This window comes from Quercus lobata, chromosome 8, assembly GCF_001633185.2.
Source record: "Quercus lobata isolate SW786 chromosome 8, ValleyOak3.0 Primary Assembly, whole genome shotgun sequence".
In the NCBI taxonomy this organism is placed as follows: domain Eukaryota; kingdom Viridiplantae; phylum Streptophyta; class Magnoliopsida; order Fagales; family Fagaceae; genus Quercus; species Quercus lobata.
In genome coordinates, this window is record NC_044911.1 from 2,517,194 (window position 1) to 2,537,997 (window position 20,804).

The 20,804-nt window shown below is 34.8% G+C and overlaps 3 protein-coding genes across 3 annotated transcripts; all 3 read right to left on the reverse strand.

Annotated features, from left to right (window-relative positions):
* Positions 1-2,474: 2,474 nt before the first annotated feature.
* Positions 2,475-3,898, reverse strand: LOC115954516 (sufE-like protein 1, chloroplastic/mitochondrial). The gene has a single exon (XM_031072383.1). The coding sequence runs from the start codon at positions 3,799-3,801 to the stop codon at positions 2,677-2,679; it is 1,125 nt and encodes a 374-aa protein (XP_030928243.1). The 5' UTR covers positions 3,802-3,898; the 3' UTR covers positions 2,475-2,676.
* Positions 3,899-9,232: 5,334 nt separating this feature from the next.
* LOC115954797 (fructose-bisphosphate aldolase, cytoplasmic isozyme 1) lies at positions 9,233-12,059 on the reverse strand. The gene is made up of 3 exons (XM_031072735.1): positions 11,951-12,059; positions 10,366-11,048; positions 9,233-9,933 (listed from the first exon to the last, which is right to left on the reverse strand). The coding sequence occupies exons 1-3, from the start codon at positions 11,976-11,978 to the stop codon at positions 9,571-9,573; spliced, it is 1,074 nt and encodes a 357-aa protein (XP_030928595.1). The 5' UTR covers positions 11,979-12,059; the 3' UTR covers positions 9,233-9,570.
* A 470-nt stretch (positions 12,060-12,529) lies between these two features.
* Positions 12,530-20,565, reverse strand: LOC115954796 (uridine kinase-like protein 3). The gene is made up of 15 exons (XM_031072734.1): positions 20,451-20,565; positions 18,676-18,845; positions 17,968-18,059; positions 17,601-17,670; positions 17,030-17,148; positions 16,730-16,826; positions 16,020-16,099; positions 15,158-15,352; positions 14,918-15,001; positions 14,738-14,798; positions 14,131-14,191; positions 13,783-13,876; positions 13,616-13,688; positions 13,314-13,396; positions 12,530-13,194 (listed from the first exon to the last, which is right to left on the reverse strand). Exons 2-15 carry the CDS (start codon positions 18,833-18,835, stop codon positions 13,018-13,020), a joined length of 1,446 nt encoding a protein of 481 aa, XP_030928594.1. The 5' UTR covers positions 18,836-18,845; positions 20,451-20,565; the 3' UTR covers positions 12,530-13,017.
* Positions 20,566-20,804: the final 239 nt, after the last annotated feature.

Below are 20,804 nucleotides of genomic sequence, written 5' to 3' on the forward strand. Positions count from 1 at the left end.
TAGTAAACTCTAGTTCAACAGGAACCTTCATTGAAGGTGAAGGCTTCCAAATTCGGAGAGAATAAGATTTCATCTTTCAGACCCTGCAGTAGGAAGACTTGAAGCGTTGCTCTTCTCATCAAAAGATGGAATGATCAGGCTGGAAGGAGCTGATAAATGGCTGATTTTGCCAGGAAATTTCAAGATTCCAGATCCGGTAGGGGAAAAAGAGTTTGATATAGCACAAGCAACATAGGGAGGTAGTTTCTACCACAACTTAGAGTCCTCTTATGTAAACCTACATCCTCCAATGTTTCCAATGCTTAGGGAGCCATAAAGTTTTAGTATGTTTTTATCCTTCCTGGTATTGACACATAGATACCTCCCTTAGATCTCATTTGCTACCACTGGACTTTTAGTTTTCTTCTTCTTCTTTTTTTTTTTTTTTTAAATTTTTTTTTTTTTATTCATTTTGGAGCGTAACCTTGATCAACATTTGATGTGAAGACTCAATTTACATGCTCAATGCAGTGTGGCAAACGTGCGTGAAATAAATTTCAAAATCTTTGTACACATGATTTGAAAGACAAAGCTAAAAGCAAACTAAGAGGCGCAATCCTATGCAAATTATTGAAATAATTTGCAGATTGCAGAAAAGAAGGAAAATTATATAATTTACTAACAAAGATGTCTCATTTGACCAAATACAAAGGTGAACCCAACTGCAGAAGCTAAAAATTCAGTCAAATTTCAGGAGGGTTTAATTAGTTGTAGCCAAGAAGCTCTTCAAATTGATATAACCAGAAATCAAAAACAAGAATGACCAAAATCTCAGCTCACCTGTTAAGCAACATTCTGTATTGATAGAAATTCAAAATGTTGTTAATCCAATCTGCAGTTAATTCTACAGTTAGGACAGCTCTTTGCAAATTGAAAACTCTGAAAATTACAACTCATTAATAGTAAGGTGTCTCTTAAACAAACAATTAAGTCCCTAGCATTGCTCGTAGTGAAACATAAATGAGTCTGATAAAAAAATACATTTTCTCTTACCTGAAGTAGTCAACCTCATAGGTAGATGGTTTTTTCAAGAGACAATAGTAACACCATGAAACAAATCAATTTTTTTTTTTAGAAAAAATTGTTTCATGGTATATCATTCTATGAATTCGTCTATCAGACAAGATCACATACAAGGGGAGAAAATGGTTAGCTCAATTATACTGTGCGTGAAACGGTGAGTTTTGGCCCACCAAAATTGAGTAAACCAAAAACACTGTCGAAAGAGCTCTTCATTCTTTTTATGTAGGTAGTAGAAGTAGATATGTAGGACTCCCATGGGTATAGCTGGAATAAAGTACTGATATTCCATGCTGCCTCCTTTGTACTGTTTTGCTTTTTAGTTCAATACAATTGACTATACTTATCAAAAAACTTGTAACTGCATCCTAACATACCTGATGAGTTGTACAATAGGCTCTAAACAGTAACTCAATCTCCGAATTTGAAAAGATTTATGTTTAAATGATAATTTGAAATTTTCATAATATTTGATACTCTATAACACTATCTAATTTTAAAACAACAAAGCTACTTCAAACATCAAAGGTCTTTCCTCTCAAATTTATTTATGTGTAGACTCAACATTATATCATTTCATACTTGGAAATTCAAATTCTAGAAACTATTTCCAGATTATTTTCAAAACTTCCTCAAATCTTTCTTCTGCAAATGTTCCAAGACTATCATAGATTATCGCTATGTTACCATCTTCCATCAATGTTGAATACCTTTTATTTTATTTTATGGCTAAACAACCATGTTGAATACTGGTCTCTTCTAGTTTGTTCTGAAGCCTACCATGCTCCCCTCCTTTCCTCACTATGATCTCGAACAAAATTAAACCACTCCCAATGTCCTGCTAACATGACCATTCTTGTTAACCACAAACTCCTTACTTGGAAATTTATATAAATCCTACTACAATCAGTTATTTCCCTCCTATTGTCACAGAATATAATCTTGAATTCCATGGCAAAATCAAGAAACAGTTAGCCAGCCCCACCTTTTTTTTTCTAGACCACCAAGAACTTTGTGCATGGGGAGGTGACAATTAAGCTACAAGGCCCTTGGCTCAGCCCCCACCTTTGTAAAGAACATACTCAATACTTAGATTAGATTTATGCCTAACTGTCTTATAGGAAAGGTCAAACCAAAATAACTTGAATTCCATCTTGTTATAGCAGATGGTCTAGGAATTCACATAAAGGTTCAATCATGATATGTTAGATTTAATTAAGGTCATAGGTTTACATCAATTGTCAGGTTAAGGGGGGTTTATCAGTTTGAACATTACAGATTCCTAGCAGTCACATTGAAGTAGAAACTTTTCAGCCATTATCTTATAGACTACATAACAATAAGATTAATGTCTGAACAGAGAGCCTTAATAATTCACATATATGTAGTTAGTTCATCCCAAGGTTCCACAAGTATAAGTGTAACTAGATCGTGCATTATAAGATTCAAGATACAAAATTCTCAAAATTCAACATTATTTCTAACTAATCATTCATAATACAATGTTTCTGACAATTTGGACCAATAATCATCACTAGTAACTCTCTATGAAATGAAATAAATAAACAAAGAAAGAAAAATTGAATTGAACCTCATCTTATAAGTCATCAATACACTTCAACTTCCATTAACTTCAGAAGGTGTCTTTGCCACAATGGACAATGCGTGTAGTCCACTCTGTAACTCATCTTGCAACAAACCATAAACAAGCCTATGCCTCTTAACCAAACTTTTCCCTTCAAACTCCTTAGACACAACTTTTACATTAAAATGTGTCTCCCCATCACTTCCTCTAACACCAGCATGCCCGGCATGCTGATAAGAGATATCTTCCACTTCTATGGCCACCGGACTAAGCTCCCTCTCCAATTTCTCCTTTATTCTCGTCCCTCTACTCCCCAAACCACTTGAATTCGAACTCTGAACCGGGTTTCTTTCTCCACCCACCTCAGAATCCAATTCAACATTCACATTTCCATCTCTGCTATCTACTTTCAACCCCGAATTCGATACCCCAACCGGAGTTTCTTCAACACCCACATCAGAATTCGATCCAAAGTTCACATTTTCAACACTGCCATCCATTTTCAACCCCGAATTCTCGCCCTTTTCGGCTTCCACTGCCAACTGAAGCGCCTTCTTCTGCATCAACCTCAACATATTCAAGAACCCATTATTCCTCGAAGGAGTGAGACTCTGCTGAAGCCCAAGAAGCACCGCGAAATCCGGTGAGACCCGAATAACCTCATTAACGGGTCGACCCGATAGCCCGTTAACGAGTAGAGCAGCGAGTCCCTTTGTGAGAACCGAGTCAGAATCAGCCTCGAAAACAACATTATTATCCGGGTCCAAATAGGCCCTGACCCAGACCTGAGAGACACAACCTTCGACCTTGTTATCCTTAGTTTTGAACTGGGTCTCGAGGGGTTTAAGGTTTTTACCGTAAAACAAGAGCTGCTCGTACTTGGCCTTTGGCTCTTGCACGGACTGGAACAGCTTGACAATCTCTTGGAGCTTAGGCGGCAGTTCTTCTATGGGTTGCAGAGGCACAGAGCTCGATGCTGATACTGATGGCGATGGTGATGGTGATGATGATGGGGTAGTGGGGAGTCTTTGAAAAGAGATGGGTTTAAAGAAAGAGAGGTTATGGGGTTTAGAGGGGATTAAGGTTTTGGGACAAAGAAGAGGTCTTGGGAGTTTGGTGGTGAATAATCGAAGAGAGGATGAGATTGAAGAAGACATTGCTGTTTTTGGAGCACAGAGAATTCCAGAGAGAAAGAGAGAGGGATGGGATTGTTATTTGTTATAGTATTTGATTATCTAGCTGTAGTGAGAACGTGATTTGAGGCTGCGGGTTTTAGGCTTTTTTTTCCTTTTTTTTTTTATATATTTATTTATTTTAGAGTTTCAGAAACTACAAGTCAGCCTGACGGTAAAAACTCTTCATTATCGAATCAAAACATCAATAAACTTTTAGTGTAAACAAAAAAGTAAGTCGCAAATCTCTTATTTATCCAAAGCTGGATTGCAGAAAACCGTAGCTTGGAGGATTGCCTCTTCTATATCCTTATTAAAAGAGAACTGTCTATTATAATTGAAATGGTGACTTGAGTTCTTTTTTATTTTTAATGTATGTGCAAGAGTGTGTATTAGTGTATGTATAACAAAATTTTCCCTTACCTTTTAGCAAAGGGCGCAGCTTTTATTCGATTGGAGGCCATAAATAAAAAGAGATTTTACTGTTGAATTATATGTAGTATATTAAATGGTATGTGTAATGGATTATCTAATTCTTGTTAAGAGAATTTCTCTAACCCTTAGTTTCCAATTATACTTTTAGTTTTCACTAAATGGAAATGGTGAATTCCAAACTACATTCCAAATATTTCAGAATTTGAATTTTACTTCTTGAAATTTAAGAGCGTTTGAATTTTATATCCCGATGCTTTAGAATTTGGATTTTATCTCCCTAAAGTTTGAGAGTGTTTGAAATTTATCCCTTATTGGAGATATTTGAATTTTACACCCTAATATTTCTAAATTGTATGATATAAAATCCAAATACCCCAAACTTTAGGGGATAAATCTAAATTCTAAAACTTTAAAGTGTAAAATCCAAATATCCCTAAACTTCAAGAGGTAAAATCCAAATTCTAAAATTTCAGTATATAAAATCCAAACACCCCAAAACTTTAAAAATGTAGTTTACAATTTAGCCAAAAAAAAAAATGTCTATTCTAGGTTGAAAAATAATTGATGGCCAGAGTTCGATATTTGTTCACTTCCATTATACTTTTGAGACAATGCAAATTAGAGCTAGCACAACATCAAATGTTGCTTAAACCTGATGTAAATACAAACCACTTTTGCATTTAAGAATTAAAGAACTTGGGTCATGTGACCTTACAAGTTACAAGTTGGCATATTTAATCCTAGTGCTAAAGGTGATGCCTGCCATATAAGTTTTATTTATTTTTGGATCTAAACTTAAAATTTAGTAACTTTATATGTGGTTGACTAATTTGTTGAGTATCCATAACAAACTCTAAAAAAATTTAAGACTAAGAGTTTGTTGTTATTATTGGATATAAACTTAAGAATTAGAGAAAATTTTCTTTTGACCCCCTTGTTTTTTTTCTTTGATGCAGTAATCTTTAGGTTACTTGGCAAAAAAACCCTTTAAACATATTTATATGACTACCGATTCACTATGATAGATTTTTTCTTTATAATCACATAAAACAACATGTTGATTGTAAGATTAGTTTTGGACTAATTTGCAGAATATGGCAATGAGTTATTTATACCTGAGACATTATTACCCCAACCTCACACCTATGGTTTTGCTCTAGCCAAAACCTCCTTAGCTTAAACTGACTTATTGGAATGAATATGATTTACAATAGGGAACTCATGAGTGGAGAGAAAGAAGGTCTAATCCAGTTGCCATAAGATAAGGCTCTTCTAGAGTATCAAGTCTTCAGTCCTCTATTTGAGAAATATGCTGCAGTGAGTATCTACTACTATCCTACAGTTTTATTTATTTCAAACATATTAAGTAGTTTTGACAATAATCTAATTCAACTTCTTGCCCTGTGAATTTTGCTTCAAGATTAGAATGTCTATTTTTCCAATCATGTTCAGGCTCTTTTGAAGCTTTCGGAGCTTGGGTGAGTGATACTTTATTTGTTTCCATGAACTACCAAATTGCATGGTACGGTATCTCCTCCAACTTTTCTCCCCAATCTGAAAATTAATTATCATATCCCTTCTTTAGATTTGCCACTGCTGAATAAAGGAATGACGAGGTGAAATCATTGGAGATTACCTTTTGGAACACTTTGGCCTGATTGAAGAAAATTTTTTGGTTTAGCTCTTAAAGTCTTCTTTGTGAAAATAGTGAAGCTTATCCAAAAAAATATATATTGTAATACACGTAGCAATGACTGATTCACTTTTTGCCTCTGTTAGTGGATTGCAATTAGTCTTCATACATTGTATTTAAATTTTGATGTCGAATTAGATAACACATATGCCAAATTATAATATATTTAACCTAATACAGTAATACTTTTTCCATGATCCAAAAGCAGTGCAAGAGCAACCAACACTAGCCTTTTATAGATACCGGAATTATTTACTTCAACTTAATCAATAATTTTACATATAGACTTATTTCAATTATATAATATATATATTTAATAATAAAATCTATATAATTAAAAAAGCATAAGCTTAGCACTTATTATTACTATACTCCTGTTGAGCCATATAATCGTAGCATTTTAGTCCATTTCAGTCCACTTCAGTCAATTTAGTCCATTTAGGTCCACTTCAGTCCATTTAGTTCATTTTGGCCCACTTTGAACCATTCTGTCCACTTCGGTCCAGTTGGCTCAATTTCAATGCAATTCAGACTATTCGGTCTATTTCTGTCCAGTTCCGTTTATTTCTGTCTATTTAGATCCACTTGGGTTCATTTAGTTCTATTCGGTCTATATTGGTCTATATTAGTCCACTTCGGTCCTCTTAGGTCCATCTCAGGTAACTTCGGTCCTTTTAGCCCACTTTGGTCCATATCTGTCCACTTCGTTCAATTGGTCCATTCAGTCCACTATGCCATTTTGGGTCCGATTGGTTGCAGTTAGATAGCTTCCCTGTTGGTTTTTGGTGTGTGTCGTTGGACTCCGAGGATGATCATCATCCTCAGAAACTTCACAATATATTGGCATTTAGCTAAAAAAAGATACCCACCAGCTTGTTTTTATTGTGAAGATTATTCTACTTGGATTAATGAGTATTGAACCCAAATGGATTGAGCCATGGCATGGACCACCTATCTAGTCTATGTGTATATTGAGTTTGAAATGGCATTTGGGAGTGTCAATCTTAAGCCTTTCACGGCTACTTTTCAATTCATAGAGACACCTCAAACAACTTATAAATTAAATTTGAAGTTTATTTTGACGGTCTTTCGACAATTCTTTTAAACTAGGACATGCATTGCTAGCCCAAATAAGCTGTGTTTTTTTACAGGTTTTTCAATTGAATTCACCCGATAGTTTTTATTCTTTAGGGTGGGGATTAGGGGTTTCTCGAGTCTTTTTCCTTTCTTGAGGATTTAAAATCCTTATACTTTTCAATGGAAGGGTGATGCACAATGCAAATCTTATGCTAGAATTAAACTTGAATTGAATAGAAGATGGGATAAGAAATCATTTACCAAGTACCCTGTGAAAAAATAAATGAAAGGGTTTAGAATGGCTAAATTTATTTTCATTGAAACTGTGTCTTCACCAAAACAACATAGTTTCTTTTCCTCCAATATTTTGCTCACATAAGACAAATTAGGAAGTATGTAATGGAATAATGAAATATGCACCTAGGTTACTTGAAATTTCGATAGATTTTTGAGGTAGTTGTACACAATGGTTAATATATTGCTCATACATTGCAAGGAGGTAAGAGAGGCCGAGAATGTCATTTCAAAGAAATGTACTCAAAGAAATCCTTCATATCATATCATATCATATCATATCATATATATATATATATATATATATTATTTTTATTTATATTTATTGTTATCGATCTTCATTATTTAATATCATCCCTTATAATTACTGTATATAAAAAAAATAAAAAATAAAAATAAAAAAGATGAAACAATTATTAATTTTACTACAAAAGGATTATTAACTGACTTGATTATGAATATGCAGGATTGATACCAACAAAAGACTTATCAACTAATGTGACTAAAAATAATGTGATTGATACCACTTTAATAATATACTGTATTAAATAAATATTTGAATTACTTTTTATATATGATTAGTACATAATATTTCAGTTTATTAAACTTATACAATAAAATTTGTAGAGATCATCCGTAGCATTACCCACTAAATAAAAATTAATAATAATAAGTTTTTCCCCACATTAGAAGTTGTAATAGTTATTTGAATTCCCACTAATCACTTCATTCGAGTAGTTTTCTGACTTTCTCTTTACGTTTTACAATTAGTAGGTAGGTGCTTAAGACACAAATGAAGGTAAGTTCCATGTGAAAGGTCAGAACATGAACATGCATGGTATTTGAAAAGTCTTTTGGTGCGATGTCAAATCCTTGTTCTTTTATAAATTTCAACAACCGTGCTTGAGTAAACACCAATGCCTGCAGGTTCATATATCCATTTATTTGTTTTGGGTCTCTCATTATGCAAAAAGATGTTGATAGAAAATCAATTCTTTACTTCAAATGAACACAAAGGGACATTCCTAGAAGCTTCCTAGTTATAAACAATACGCATGAGTAATTTTTTTTTTTTTTTTTACTCTAACCCATCAGTAATATATATATATACCCATGTATATATATGTTACCCTACTCAATCTATGATAGAACACACTACTAGAGAAAGTTAAGAAATTCTCAAATTTTCTTTCCTCATTTTGAATCAACTATTGTTGTATATATGGAGTTTGAGTTTGGCATGCAAATAGATATACACTTTTATGTTGGTGCATTGAGATGCTTCCAAGAGTTGAAACGGAAGTTTAGGGCACTATATTACATCTTCACGAATGTGGAGCTTTCCAAGAATGAAAACCCCCAACATTGAAGACTTCTGAGTGTTTTCCAATTTTCAATATGATACTATGTGTGTTATAATGTGTACTATGGTTAATGGATCCTAATTTTCTTTTTTTGGATTTTACTTCTAGTTTTTGTAATCATAAAAAGAAAAGCCACTCAAGTTTGTTTTCTTTTCTTTTCTTTTTTTTATACTTAATTTTCAATGTATTCAAGGATAACTTATCTGACTTCAACCAGTAAATAAAAGAACATAAATTTTGTGCTTTGAGTTTTTCTTAGTTATTCATATAGATCGTATGATTAGTTTTTATTACGTATTGACATGGATGCACCGTGCACATAATTGCTAACCATAGTGTAATGGTTTTGAGCTGTGTTATTTAGAGAAAGTTAGCCTATGTGTTTTGTCAACCAAATTAGAAATTTATTTATTATCTTATTGAAGTAACATCAATCGCATTCATTGTCACATATTTATAGTAATAAAATTAATAGTAATAGTTTTTTTTTTTTTCTAATTATTGGTATACCATCATTAATTACATGAGTAATTTTGTTGCTCCCAATACTATAAGAAAAACATTGGGTAGTGAAATTGAATTTCTTGAAAGGATCTTTGAATTAGCAATACACATTTTTTGATGGGCTAAGATAAAGGCTTGGCCCTCTTGGGTTTCTTAATTGTTCATCTTAGACCCTCTTAGTCACAATTTTGGAATTTCTAATGGCAAAAGGCTAGGTTCTTAGTGAGACAAGAGAGGCAAACTCAGGACTTGGGAAGTTAACAGTACAATATTTAAGCATCGATAATATGCCACCCATTGTAGAATATGTACCAAAACTAAGCAGGTAAAGAAGGAAGGTACAATTGCATTAGATATATGATAGTTGCCACTCTAGAAATTAAAGGCCTAGTACTTGTAACCCTTGACAAACAAACTCTCAGAAGCCAAACCACCAGCACCTCCACCAGAATACTTTCCAAGAGTGGCCTCAGAATTAGCCTTGCACCTCACCAAGAACACCTGTTGAGCTTTCCCAACGTTCTCCTTCTTTCCAGCCCATGTCTTGAGTGTGCTTTGTTGCAAAGCTCGCCCAAATGAGAAAGAAAGAGTCCATGGCTTCAGCACCTCCAACCTGTTCATTGCATTAAGATTGAGTGTTGCCTCTTCCTCACTTTGCCCACCAGACAAGAACACAATCCCTGGCACTGCAGCCGGGACAGTTCGGCGGAGTGCTGTGACTGTGTACTCAGCTATCACCTCAGGTGTTACCTGTGTAACAAAACAATGCATGCACTATTTTAGAAGGCTATGAAGACAAAATATTGTTGATATAGCAATGTGTCTAGTGAATAGATTCCATTTTGCCACATTATTAGCATTTAAACAAGAGTGATACTACTGCTATTATAAATTTAATTATATGATTTTTACAAATTAATATTTAACTTTTACAATTATTGAGTTGATAAGTTTTAATTGATTCTCATATGAATCTATCACTAACACCATTTTATTATCTATCATTAACGACTTGTCATATTTCAACAATTGTAAGAAAAAAAAAAATTGAGAAAAATTGTGATGCTAGACTAACTGAAAATAATTAAAAAATTTATGTATTATGTCGTTTCATGTGACACCCATCATATTTGTCATGTTGGTGTGTTAACCTTTGTGTAGTAAAATCAATAGTAGTTTTACCTTTGGGCTATCAGAGCCTGGTGTAACCATGTTGGGCTTTAGCAGGGTGCCTTCAAGAAGAACATGCTGATCATTCAGTGCCTTGTACACTGCCGCAAGCACAATCTCAGTGGCAGCAGCACATTTCTTAATGTCATGAGCACCATCAGTTAAAATCTCAGGCTCAACAATTGGCACCAGTCCATTCTCCTGACAAATGATTGCATAGCGAGCCAAGCCTTGAGCATTTTGTTGGATTGACAATTCAGATGGCTCATTAGGACCAATCTTGAGCACGGCACGCCACTTGGCAAAGCGTGCACCGGCCTTGTAGTACTGCTGGCACCTTGCACCAAGTGAGTCCAAGCCTTGTGTGGTGGTTTCACCATTTGTACCAGCTAACTCAACCGTGCCCTTGTCAACTTTGATGCCAGGAATGACATTGTTTTCTTGAAGGACTTCAACAAAAGGCTTACCATCTGAAGCCTTTTGGTAAAGGGTCTCCTCAAAGAGGATGACACCAGAGAGGTAGGGGAGGGCATTGGGAGAAGTGAAGAGGAGCTCGCGAAGAGCTTGGCGGTTCGACTCAATGTTCTCCACGTTAATGCTAGCTAGACGCTTGCCAATGGTGCCAGTGCTCTCATCAGCTGCCAAAATTCCCTTGCCAGGTGTGGCAATGTACCTCGCATTCTTGATAAGCTCCTCTGGAGAAGGAGAAAAGGGTTGTTTGATAAAGAAAGACTAGGTAGAAAAGTTGTAAGAATTTAGCTGCAATATCACTCTAATTATTAGTTTATTGGCAAAAATTATTTTAATAGAAAAAAAATAATCAAAAGCATGATATAGAAATGCTTTATGGTTTTACGTGTGGGACAATAACACTCTTCTGAAGACTACCATTTTATATCTTTATTCACACTCTTGAGTGTTGAGGGGTCCATTATTGGTAGGGCATATATGATTCATTAAACCAAAAAAAAAAAAAAACATCTCCGTTTAAAATGCATCTATTTTATAATTCAAATTAATATATTATAAACCTAAAATTGTATTCATTGCTATTAGATTGTAATGAAGAAAATATTTGGAGGATAAATCTTTTGAGGTTTTCAGTACACACATGATTGCAAGAGAAGAGATTCTCACAGCCCCCACCCCCACCCCCCCCCCCCCCCCCCACAAAAAAAAAAAAAAAAAAAAAAAAAAAAAAAAAAAGATTGCAAGAGAAGATATCTTTTACATTTTCATCTCTCTCACAAACATATGAATCCCACACTAGTATAAGATATATATATATATATATATATAAACATCATATGTATGAGATAATTATTGTCGGATGTATGAGACAATTATAGACGGATGTATGAGACAATTATAGAGACTCTACAACGTTCCTGCTGAACAATAGCCTTAGTTCAATTTTCCAAATAAACAGGCAGGATGGTCCTTGCTATGTGGAATGAAGCTGTCTAAACTAGCATGCAAATGAAAATAATGTATGCAAAGAGTATACAAGCCATACAGAGGGCTTGTCACATCTCATTCTTATCTACATTCTAAGCAATCATAAAGCTTGATACAGAGAGTGAGAGAGAAGACTCACCTGCATACTTTCCTACAAAGGCCGACATGGTTACAAGCTATCAGTTGATATTGGCTTTGGATAAAAAGGGATATATATAGATAACAGGACGAAAGTGCAAAAACCAAGTTTCCACTGGCACCAACCTATATAGATCAGCTTTCATGGAATATACCCTCAGAATCAATCCATGCCATGCACCAACACGTGTCCAAAGATTAGCCCAAGGAGTTTTATCATCCTCGGATAAAGCAATGAGTGATCACTCTCTTAGCCAAGTGGAAGTGGCAAATCCATCCACTACTACAAAATTCATATTCACCTCTCGTGGACTTCGATATTGTGTGGAAAACCTCTCTTCCATCATCCACTTTGCTCTTTTTTAACAACTTTAAGAGGTGCTATAAAACACAAACAAATTTTTGTGGTTTCTATTAATCTGTCTCATGCACCCATTTGTATATATTTTTTAGACCTATCTCAATCCCCTTTAAATATCATAGTAACTTATCTTAAATCATAAAGCGGCAACAAATATCTGAAAGGAATAAAACCAGAATATAAAAACAATTAAGGGCACATTCAGACTAGTGTAACAACGATGAAGCAACAAAGAATTTTATTAAGTAAATATATGGGTTCACAAATACATATATCATGGGAAGGCTATTAATCAGTTTCAACTTGTGACAGTAAAGATTACTTTTTTATACTTTCTCCCCCTATAAAGGCAAGTTTTTATTGGGGGTTGACTATCTAGAACAGTCTGAGAGCAAAAAAAATTTCCAACTGCCTACTGTAATAAATTGCTATCCAATACATTTATGTTGTAATGTCTTATTATAAACACAAATGGGCTTGCAGCCAAACACCCCAAGGGACCCCGGATTTCTAAAAACGAAGTAAAAAAAGTGTGGAATAAAAAGAAGATACTTTCTAAGTTTCAATTGAGTCAAAATTGTTTCAAAATTCTGAATGACCTGGGCCAGCACAATATGATTTAAGCAAATTCGGCTGTTTATCCACACTTTAGTGCTGATGATAAACTCAAAATGAGGGGTTTGGACTAATCAGCAGCCTCAATGGAACTACTGTGAAGGGGCCACCACTTGCTGGTCGTCATCATCCGTTCCAAAATATCGGTCACCAAACTCACCCATGCCAGGAATGACACGGAAATCATTATTTAGACCCATCTCAATCTCAGAAGTGACAATTTTTATTCTTGGGAAGCTTTTGCAGACCACATGTACACCCTGAGGTGCCTGGTGAGATAAATAATGTAGCGGCGTTACTAGAAATGAATCTATGCATAATCATGGGAAAGCGGGAACCAAAAACAACTTTTTTTTAAGGTAAGCACTCGTGGACAAAATCAACTTACTGATATGAGATTAAGAAAAATAATGTTGGACTCTGGTACACCCTTCCTTAGAAGTAAAGAGATAGCTTGAACAGCCGAATTTCCTGGAGGAAAAGGTAAAATTCTTAGTTGTTCTCACCTTAGGTAACAATAAAAATTTGCAGCTGTCTAAAGCATGCTCAAATTATATAGGGTGTATACAACTAGACAGGAATGGAAACAAATGGAGCCCCATATGAGCAAGGAAACCATACAGAGTCCCTTATATAAGAACCAACAACAATTCAAAAAAGGATAATGATTTCCACATGAGAACTACAAACCTGTCCCTAGGATAGGATCCAATAGTAATACATGCCTTTCTGAGATGTCCGAAGGCAACTTTTCATAGATTAGCTGCCCAGTAAATGAAGCACTTTTTATTAATAGTAAAAAGGTCAGAACCAAGGAAATGAAACACATGCACACAGACCCAAAGATAGGCACAAACCTGCTGACCGTTGTCACCTTCTCTATGAATAAGTATTTTCCCAATCTTGATACCTTTACAACATGCTCGCAAAGCATTCTCCATACTCTCACCACTGGCAATGGAAATGTTTAGCATCATGCAATGACTATGGAAAGGAGGTCCAACAATATTTACACATATGACAAGTACAACAATGGGTAGACAACAATATGGTTCAAGAAGAAAGTTGATTCCAAGGACACTATCCAATTAGTAATTTTGTAAATTTGACAATTTGATACTTCTAAATTTCTAATCCAGGGCATCTAATAGAGCATAAGTCATACTTCTAAATTAAAAATGTCATATCAAAACTAGGTTGAATACCTCCTGATAACTGAGACACCACACAACCTCTTACAGAAATCCACACCAGTATACACGGACCCTGCATATACAGAAGGGAAATGCTGTTAAAGCAACACATCATGAAGAAAAAACATAAAGCTGACTTCTCATTAATGAAATAGCTGCATTACCATTTCTGTAATATATTTACACACATGTAAAGCATAGGACACAGATGATATCTGGGCATGTGAGGCCTAAAGTTTCTTTTGATAACAATATAAAGAACTGTAAACATTACTTAATTGAAATATTTCAATAATTCAACAAGCTATACCTTAAAAAAAAGATTAATGAAGATATCATGGACAAATATGATAGCTGAGGCTTTCCTATATGATGCTTCAGAGCATAGAACTAATGTTGATCATCTAACTTGGGCAGTAACCCTAAATATACGAGCACAAACAATTATTTAACCAGAGTGCCAACAAGCATATCATCCATGTCATGATTATCTATTTGAACTAATATACAACAAATTTCTTTAACTAATATATTTCAGGGAAGCCGGATCAATGTGGCTTCAAAAGAAACCAAATTCAATATTTGGAAAACCTACAAAGTTAAATTAACACCAGCTTACCAGTTGGAGTGATCACTTGCTTTTCGGTAAATGGAAGATGTCCAAGGCCATGTTCAACAACCTGGTCAAGATTCCAGAATCTTGATAAGTGATAATTTAAACAATATATATATATATATATAAAAGAGCAGGTGAAAAACCAACAAATGACCCATGGGCTCAATGGAAAACTATACCCACCAAACGGATCAACCGATCAGCATAGAAAACAAAGTCATGCTTTGTTGTTTGAGCATCACGTATGAGGGTATGCATTCCCCGTATCTGCATGAGGACAGGAACGGTTATAAGACTCAAAGAACCATGCTACATTAACCTTTATAATAACACGACTTTGAAGCTCCAGGAAATATATATATATATATATATCACTGTAACATAGTTAACAAGGTTATAAGTGGGAAGCAAGGGAATGAATACCTGAAAAGTTGAGTGAATGACATATAAATTAGGGTATATTTTACAGAGATCATGCTGACCAAGCTTTGTACGAATATGCTGTACAATCAAATCAATGGCTACATGATTATCTCCCCCTCGAGGAATAATGATATCAGCATACTTCTTTGTTGGTAGGATAAAGTCATCAAAAGCAGGCTTCACAAATTTGGAGTACTGCATCAAAATAACGTCTATCAACATGTGTCAAGATAAAAAGGTAAAAACACAGACACACACACTGAAAATTAACTTGAATACATAAAATTCAAAGTCCAACCTTAAAAAAGTGTTGACAAAAGGAAGAAAACATGAACTACAAAAAAATTCACACAGGAGAGTCCTGAATGAATTATCCCCCCTCCCCCCCCTCCCCCCTCTCCCCCCTCTCCTCCTTCCAAACTATACTATGGCATGAAGTACAAAAAGATTTACACCATAGTATAATCTACTAAATTCAAAAGCAAAAACCCAACTATCATGTTTTCTTTATTTACAAGTAAATAATTTATTTATTTAAAGAGAAAGTCAACCAAGTATAAAAGATGGATGCAGGAGAGTTGTGAATGAATTACCTCTCCCCCACCACCCCCACCCCCCCCCCCCCCCCTCCCAAAAAAAAAAAAAACCTCCATCACTTATCTTTAATAATCCACTTCTAAAGAATGAATTATAGTAATTCTTTCTACCAAAAACAAACTATTTCACTGCATTCCAGGGTGGCAGCATGGAACTCAAGGGTTATGGTTCCACTAGTACAGGAAGCTTAAAGCCAATTACAGCTTAACGAACTATGGTTATGGTCATTATGCCTATGCAATTGCTAATTTGAAATGTTACTAACCTGATCAAGTACTGTACCAATATCCCTACTCTTCTCAACAGTATCCCGCCTTATCCTCCTTGCTAGACGAACATCAGCATCTGCACTGAAAATTTTACAATGTGAAGTAACAGTCCAACTTTGTAACACAATGAAATGATATAAAATGTATTCATCACTACATACAACAAGAACTTTTTTTTAAAGTCCATCTTTTGATGGAAATATCAGCAATTGTTTGCAAGAACATCTGAAGTAACCAAAAATAGAAAGGAAAAAAAAAAAAAAACAATAGTGTAAGTTCACCATGCTTTTTAAGTTGTAAGACTTACAGTATTGTTGCCTGAACTAGTGCATTTTTGCATTTTAACTGACAGGTCTTCCTGACAACAAATACTGTAAGTCTAACTAAGCCACATTTCCTCATATCAAGAAAGCTATATGGAATGAGCAAAAAATGTAAGAACGGTTAGGAACCAGGAACCATGCTAAAAGTGCAACTGGCCTCATAATACCAAAATCCATGAGAACTACAGATCCCAAGCAATCTTCATAAATAATTTCTAGTGGCCAAAAAAAAGAAAAAAATATAGAATTTGAAATGTAAATTATAACATGAATACCACAATATATTTTCTAAAAAAATGAATGTTCTAGTAAACCTGATGAGCTTGAGATATACATTATAATAAGATCCAATTTTAAAAACAGGGAAAATGAATATAGAGGACCTGTATCAACAAATATCTTCATATTCATCAAATCTCTAACACGCTGATCATGGAAGATGAGTATGCCTTCCAAAAGTATAACATCTGAAGGGTTTACCTGCGGATGTAATCATAATAAATATCTTCATATACTACATCAAATATGTTAATTTTATGGAACTATTGAAGGAAAATGAAAACAAAAACTATCAATGCAAGAAGTTGCCACTCCGAAGATATCTGCAATGGATCTTTACATAAAAAGATAGCAGTTATATGTAGAATGATGCCTACTGGAGCCCAAAGATATGAAAGCTGTACCCTTCTTGCTGGAAATACATTGTTTTTGTAACTCTTTAAATCATAGTTTGGAATATCAACTGCTTGTCCATGCCTCAACTTCTCCATAACACACAACAGTTGCTCAGTGTCAAAAGCATCTGATGGAAATCCAATGTTGCAGTTAGAAGAATCAATTGAGCTAGCAAAAGAATTGAACTAACAGCAAATAATGAACACCATACTTATGTTCATTAAGGATACAAACTGATCAGACTGAAAGTAACTCATTACCTTACTAATGAACTATTTATACGATTTGGCCACAGTGAAAAATCCTAATGGATGGTCATTGACATTACCACTAAGTGGGAGCCTTTTGAATGATATAAGTCTATAGTACTATAACAAGTACATACTTGCAATTAGCTTGAGCCATAGATAAAAATGCATTTCTTTACTGAAAGAAGATATAAGATAAACTTGGTTGATAACTAAGTAGAAGCAAAGGATTAAAAAAAAGTTTATTTCAGTAAATAACATGGCTGAAATTCTACACAAGTCATTGTTTTAACAATATTCTTCAGACTTCAGTCACCGAAATTGCACTCACCAGGATGGTCAAAATTGTAGTCATGTACTTGTTTAAGTTCCTCCTCAGTCAAATTATGATAAAAGGAATCCTGCAGTAAGAAAAACCAGGAGGAATATATTTTCACTATTAAATACAATAGAAAGAAAAAGAATCGAACCATCTTGAAACTGCAGAAAATATTATTAGAAATTTATAAGAAAATCCCAAGCAAACATTAAAGAGTAGAAACAGTAACACAATGTGAATTTTCAAATATTGTATGCCAGAATTTTCATCAATTTCCTTGTTTTCTAAACAATTCAATTTGTAAGCCAGAAATATATTTGATCATAGAAAAATTGCTCTACTCAGCCACGTAAACATATTTGAATCAGAAAAACATTACCTGGTTAACAAGAACAACACGTTGATCATGAAGCTGCTGAATAATAAGATCACAAACTGTTGTCTTACCAGATGCTGCTCCCCCAGCAACCCCTGCCACAAAATTTATTAGAAAGCTGATGCTTAGGATAAAGATGAAGAATAAGTGAATAGATGTTCTCTTTTTCTGATGCACAAGTTATTAAAAAAAATAAGTGCACACGCCAACACCGTAGACCAATTTTTTTAAGTAAAATTAATGCTCCAGAACCAGGTAAAAGTTTCAAACTTGTACACACCTATAATTGAGTTAGACTGGAAAGTTAAAGTCAAAATCCAAGAATCACAAGCATAACATTCTGGATTCCAAAAGAGATTTTTTTTTTTTTTTTGGCTAGGTAAGTAGTTGCAGAGGGGAAAGGTAGGGTTCTGCCCATTACCACAGAGCTATCACTCAATTCTAGCTTAAACTAATAGATACAATCTTTGTTGCATGTTTCTGCATGAGACAGGTAAGAGGACTACCAATGCTAAAACCATCAACCTTCACCTTTGTGAGTCAGATTCTTCCACATTTCAAAGAAAATATACCAACTGGTGTCCCTTCTATCTTCTTCATTTTAGGGGAACCCTTTTCTGTACTTCCAATGAAGGTTTGCACATGCACCACCTTTTGCCGCATCTCAAAAAATTATAAGAAATTTGCATATATTTCCACATAAACACTTACCAATGACAAAAGGCTGTTTATGTAATTCTTCAGTTGCTGACGCTGTTGTAAGTTCCATCTCTTTAACTCCTTGCTCCAAAGAGTCCATGTGAAATCCAGAAAAATGAACCCCTGAGGAGGCCTCTATTAAATCCACAACTGATTTAGAAGTAGAACCCATTGGCAGGGACCTGCATATGAAATTTTAAGAACAAAGTGCAAAGGAGGTCATAAGTCTGAAAAAACATGAATGGAAAAGTTTAGAGTATACACACATTTAAGAGTCTGTGCTATCCTCTAAACGTAAAGGTTGTCAAATGTATAACTTCTGTAAAAATCACACACAAATGTGTGCTGTATGCAGTTAACTTTTTTTTTTTTTTTTTTTTTTTTAAAGACCAATCATTCACCCTTTTGAATTTGTAGATACAAAGGGATAAAAACCAATCACAACGTAAAATGTCAAGAGTACAACTCAGCAAATGTTATCCAAGGATGAAAAGAGGATTAGGCAAGAGTGTGATCAACATATAAAAGTCCTAGGACAATGGGAAAACAAATAGCATGCTTAGGAGCCACAGTAATTTGGTCTAATCAGCCAACTAAACAGACCGTCAATAGCAAGAAAAAATATCACATGAAACAAGAAAAGTCTTGTTTCCTAATTTTTTTTTCAGCACATAAAACAAGAAACTTGGGAACAAATGACCAACAGCTACACTCCGACACAACTATAATTCTAAATAGAGCATGACTTTCTCTTACATATGTGAAAATTTTGAATTTACAACAATGTTTGCATACTCTATACACTTAATAGGCCACCCAATGCCTCAACACGTGCCTAAACAACCTAAGGACCAGTCCATTCTCTTTATTCCAAGCCACTTACAAACTTATCAAAAAAAGAAAATTCCAAGCCACTTACACTCAGAACCCTCCATTCACCAAAACACCGGCCCGCCCACCTAGCTTATGCGAAGGACCAGGACTGTATTCCAAGTTCCTGCCAGCATATACAAAAACTGTCTTCGGACACCTATCACCAGCTATCTTCACAACGTATTTATGATAGCTTTCTACTAATAAACTAAAGCCCATTTCGCAATACCTTCCGTGGGTAAACTTTGTTGTCACACCTTATCTAACCTTCTCCACTACCCCTACTAAAAAACAAGATGCTAAAGTTTACACCTTTTTTCCTTCTTTCCTATCTTTATTCCTATAACAAAAAGGAAACACTCTTTTCTTTTCTTTTCTTTTTTCAAAATCTCAACCATCTCCCACTATAATTGAAGCAAGCAACAATCACGCATTCTTCAAATTACATTGCCCCCAACACTCCCACCCCAATCAAACACCGTTTCGTAGTTCCTTGTACCGCAAGGACCAACAACCCCAAATAACAACACAAAACAATCACAATCAAACGTCAGCATCTCCAAAACTAATAACATTAAACACGAAACCGATCACCGCCAAACTCAGAGGCAGCATCACGGCACCTTAAAGCAACTCAAACCTCAAAACCATGGTCTTGTTCCAATCATTGCCCACTCACATCCTCAATGCCACACACCCACACACACACAAATAAATACACAAATTGCAATATCAAATCCCAATGATCTCCGCTAAAAAATTAATCAATAACATGAGAGAAATGAAATCAAACCACATTCTTAATAACAAAATCAATTTCTAGATCCAATATTCACAACACAACAAAACAATCAACATAGCCATTAAATTAACAACCAAAAACAATCAAATGCAGAATACAAAACAAAACATACCTGAAGATGAAAACTCGAACAAAAAATTCTAGAGAGAGAAAGAGAGAGAGAGATACAGATTTAGAGAGAGAAAGAGAGATTTGGAACCAAAATTTTTACTTTTTTTTTTTTTAATTTTTAGTAATTTTGTGAAAAAGAGAGAGAGAGAGAATTTTATATATTTACGGAGGTTCGGTAATGAATGTCCGTATCGAACACAAAAATTGGGGTAATGGTATTTATAGTAGATCCCTGAGAAGGTGAAGTTGAGAAAATGGGCATAGAGTTTGGTGAAATTACAGAGGGAGCCACTGCCTCCACTCCTCGATGAGGTGCGAGAGAGTCACAGTCACTGACACACAGTGGTGACAGAGA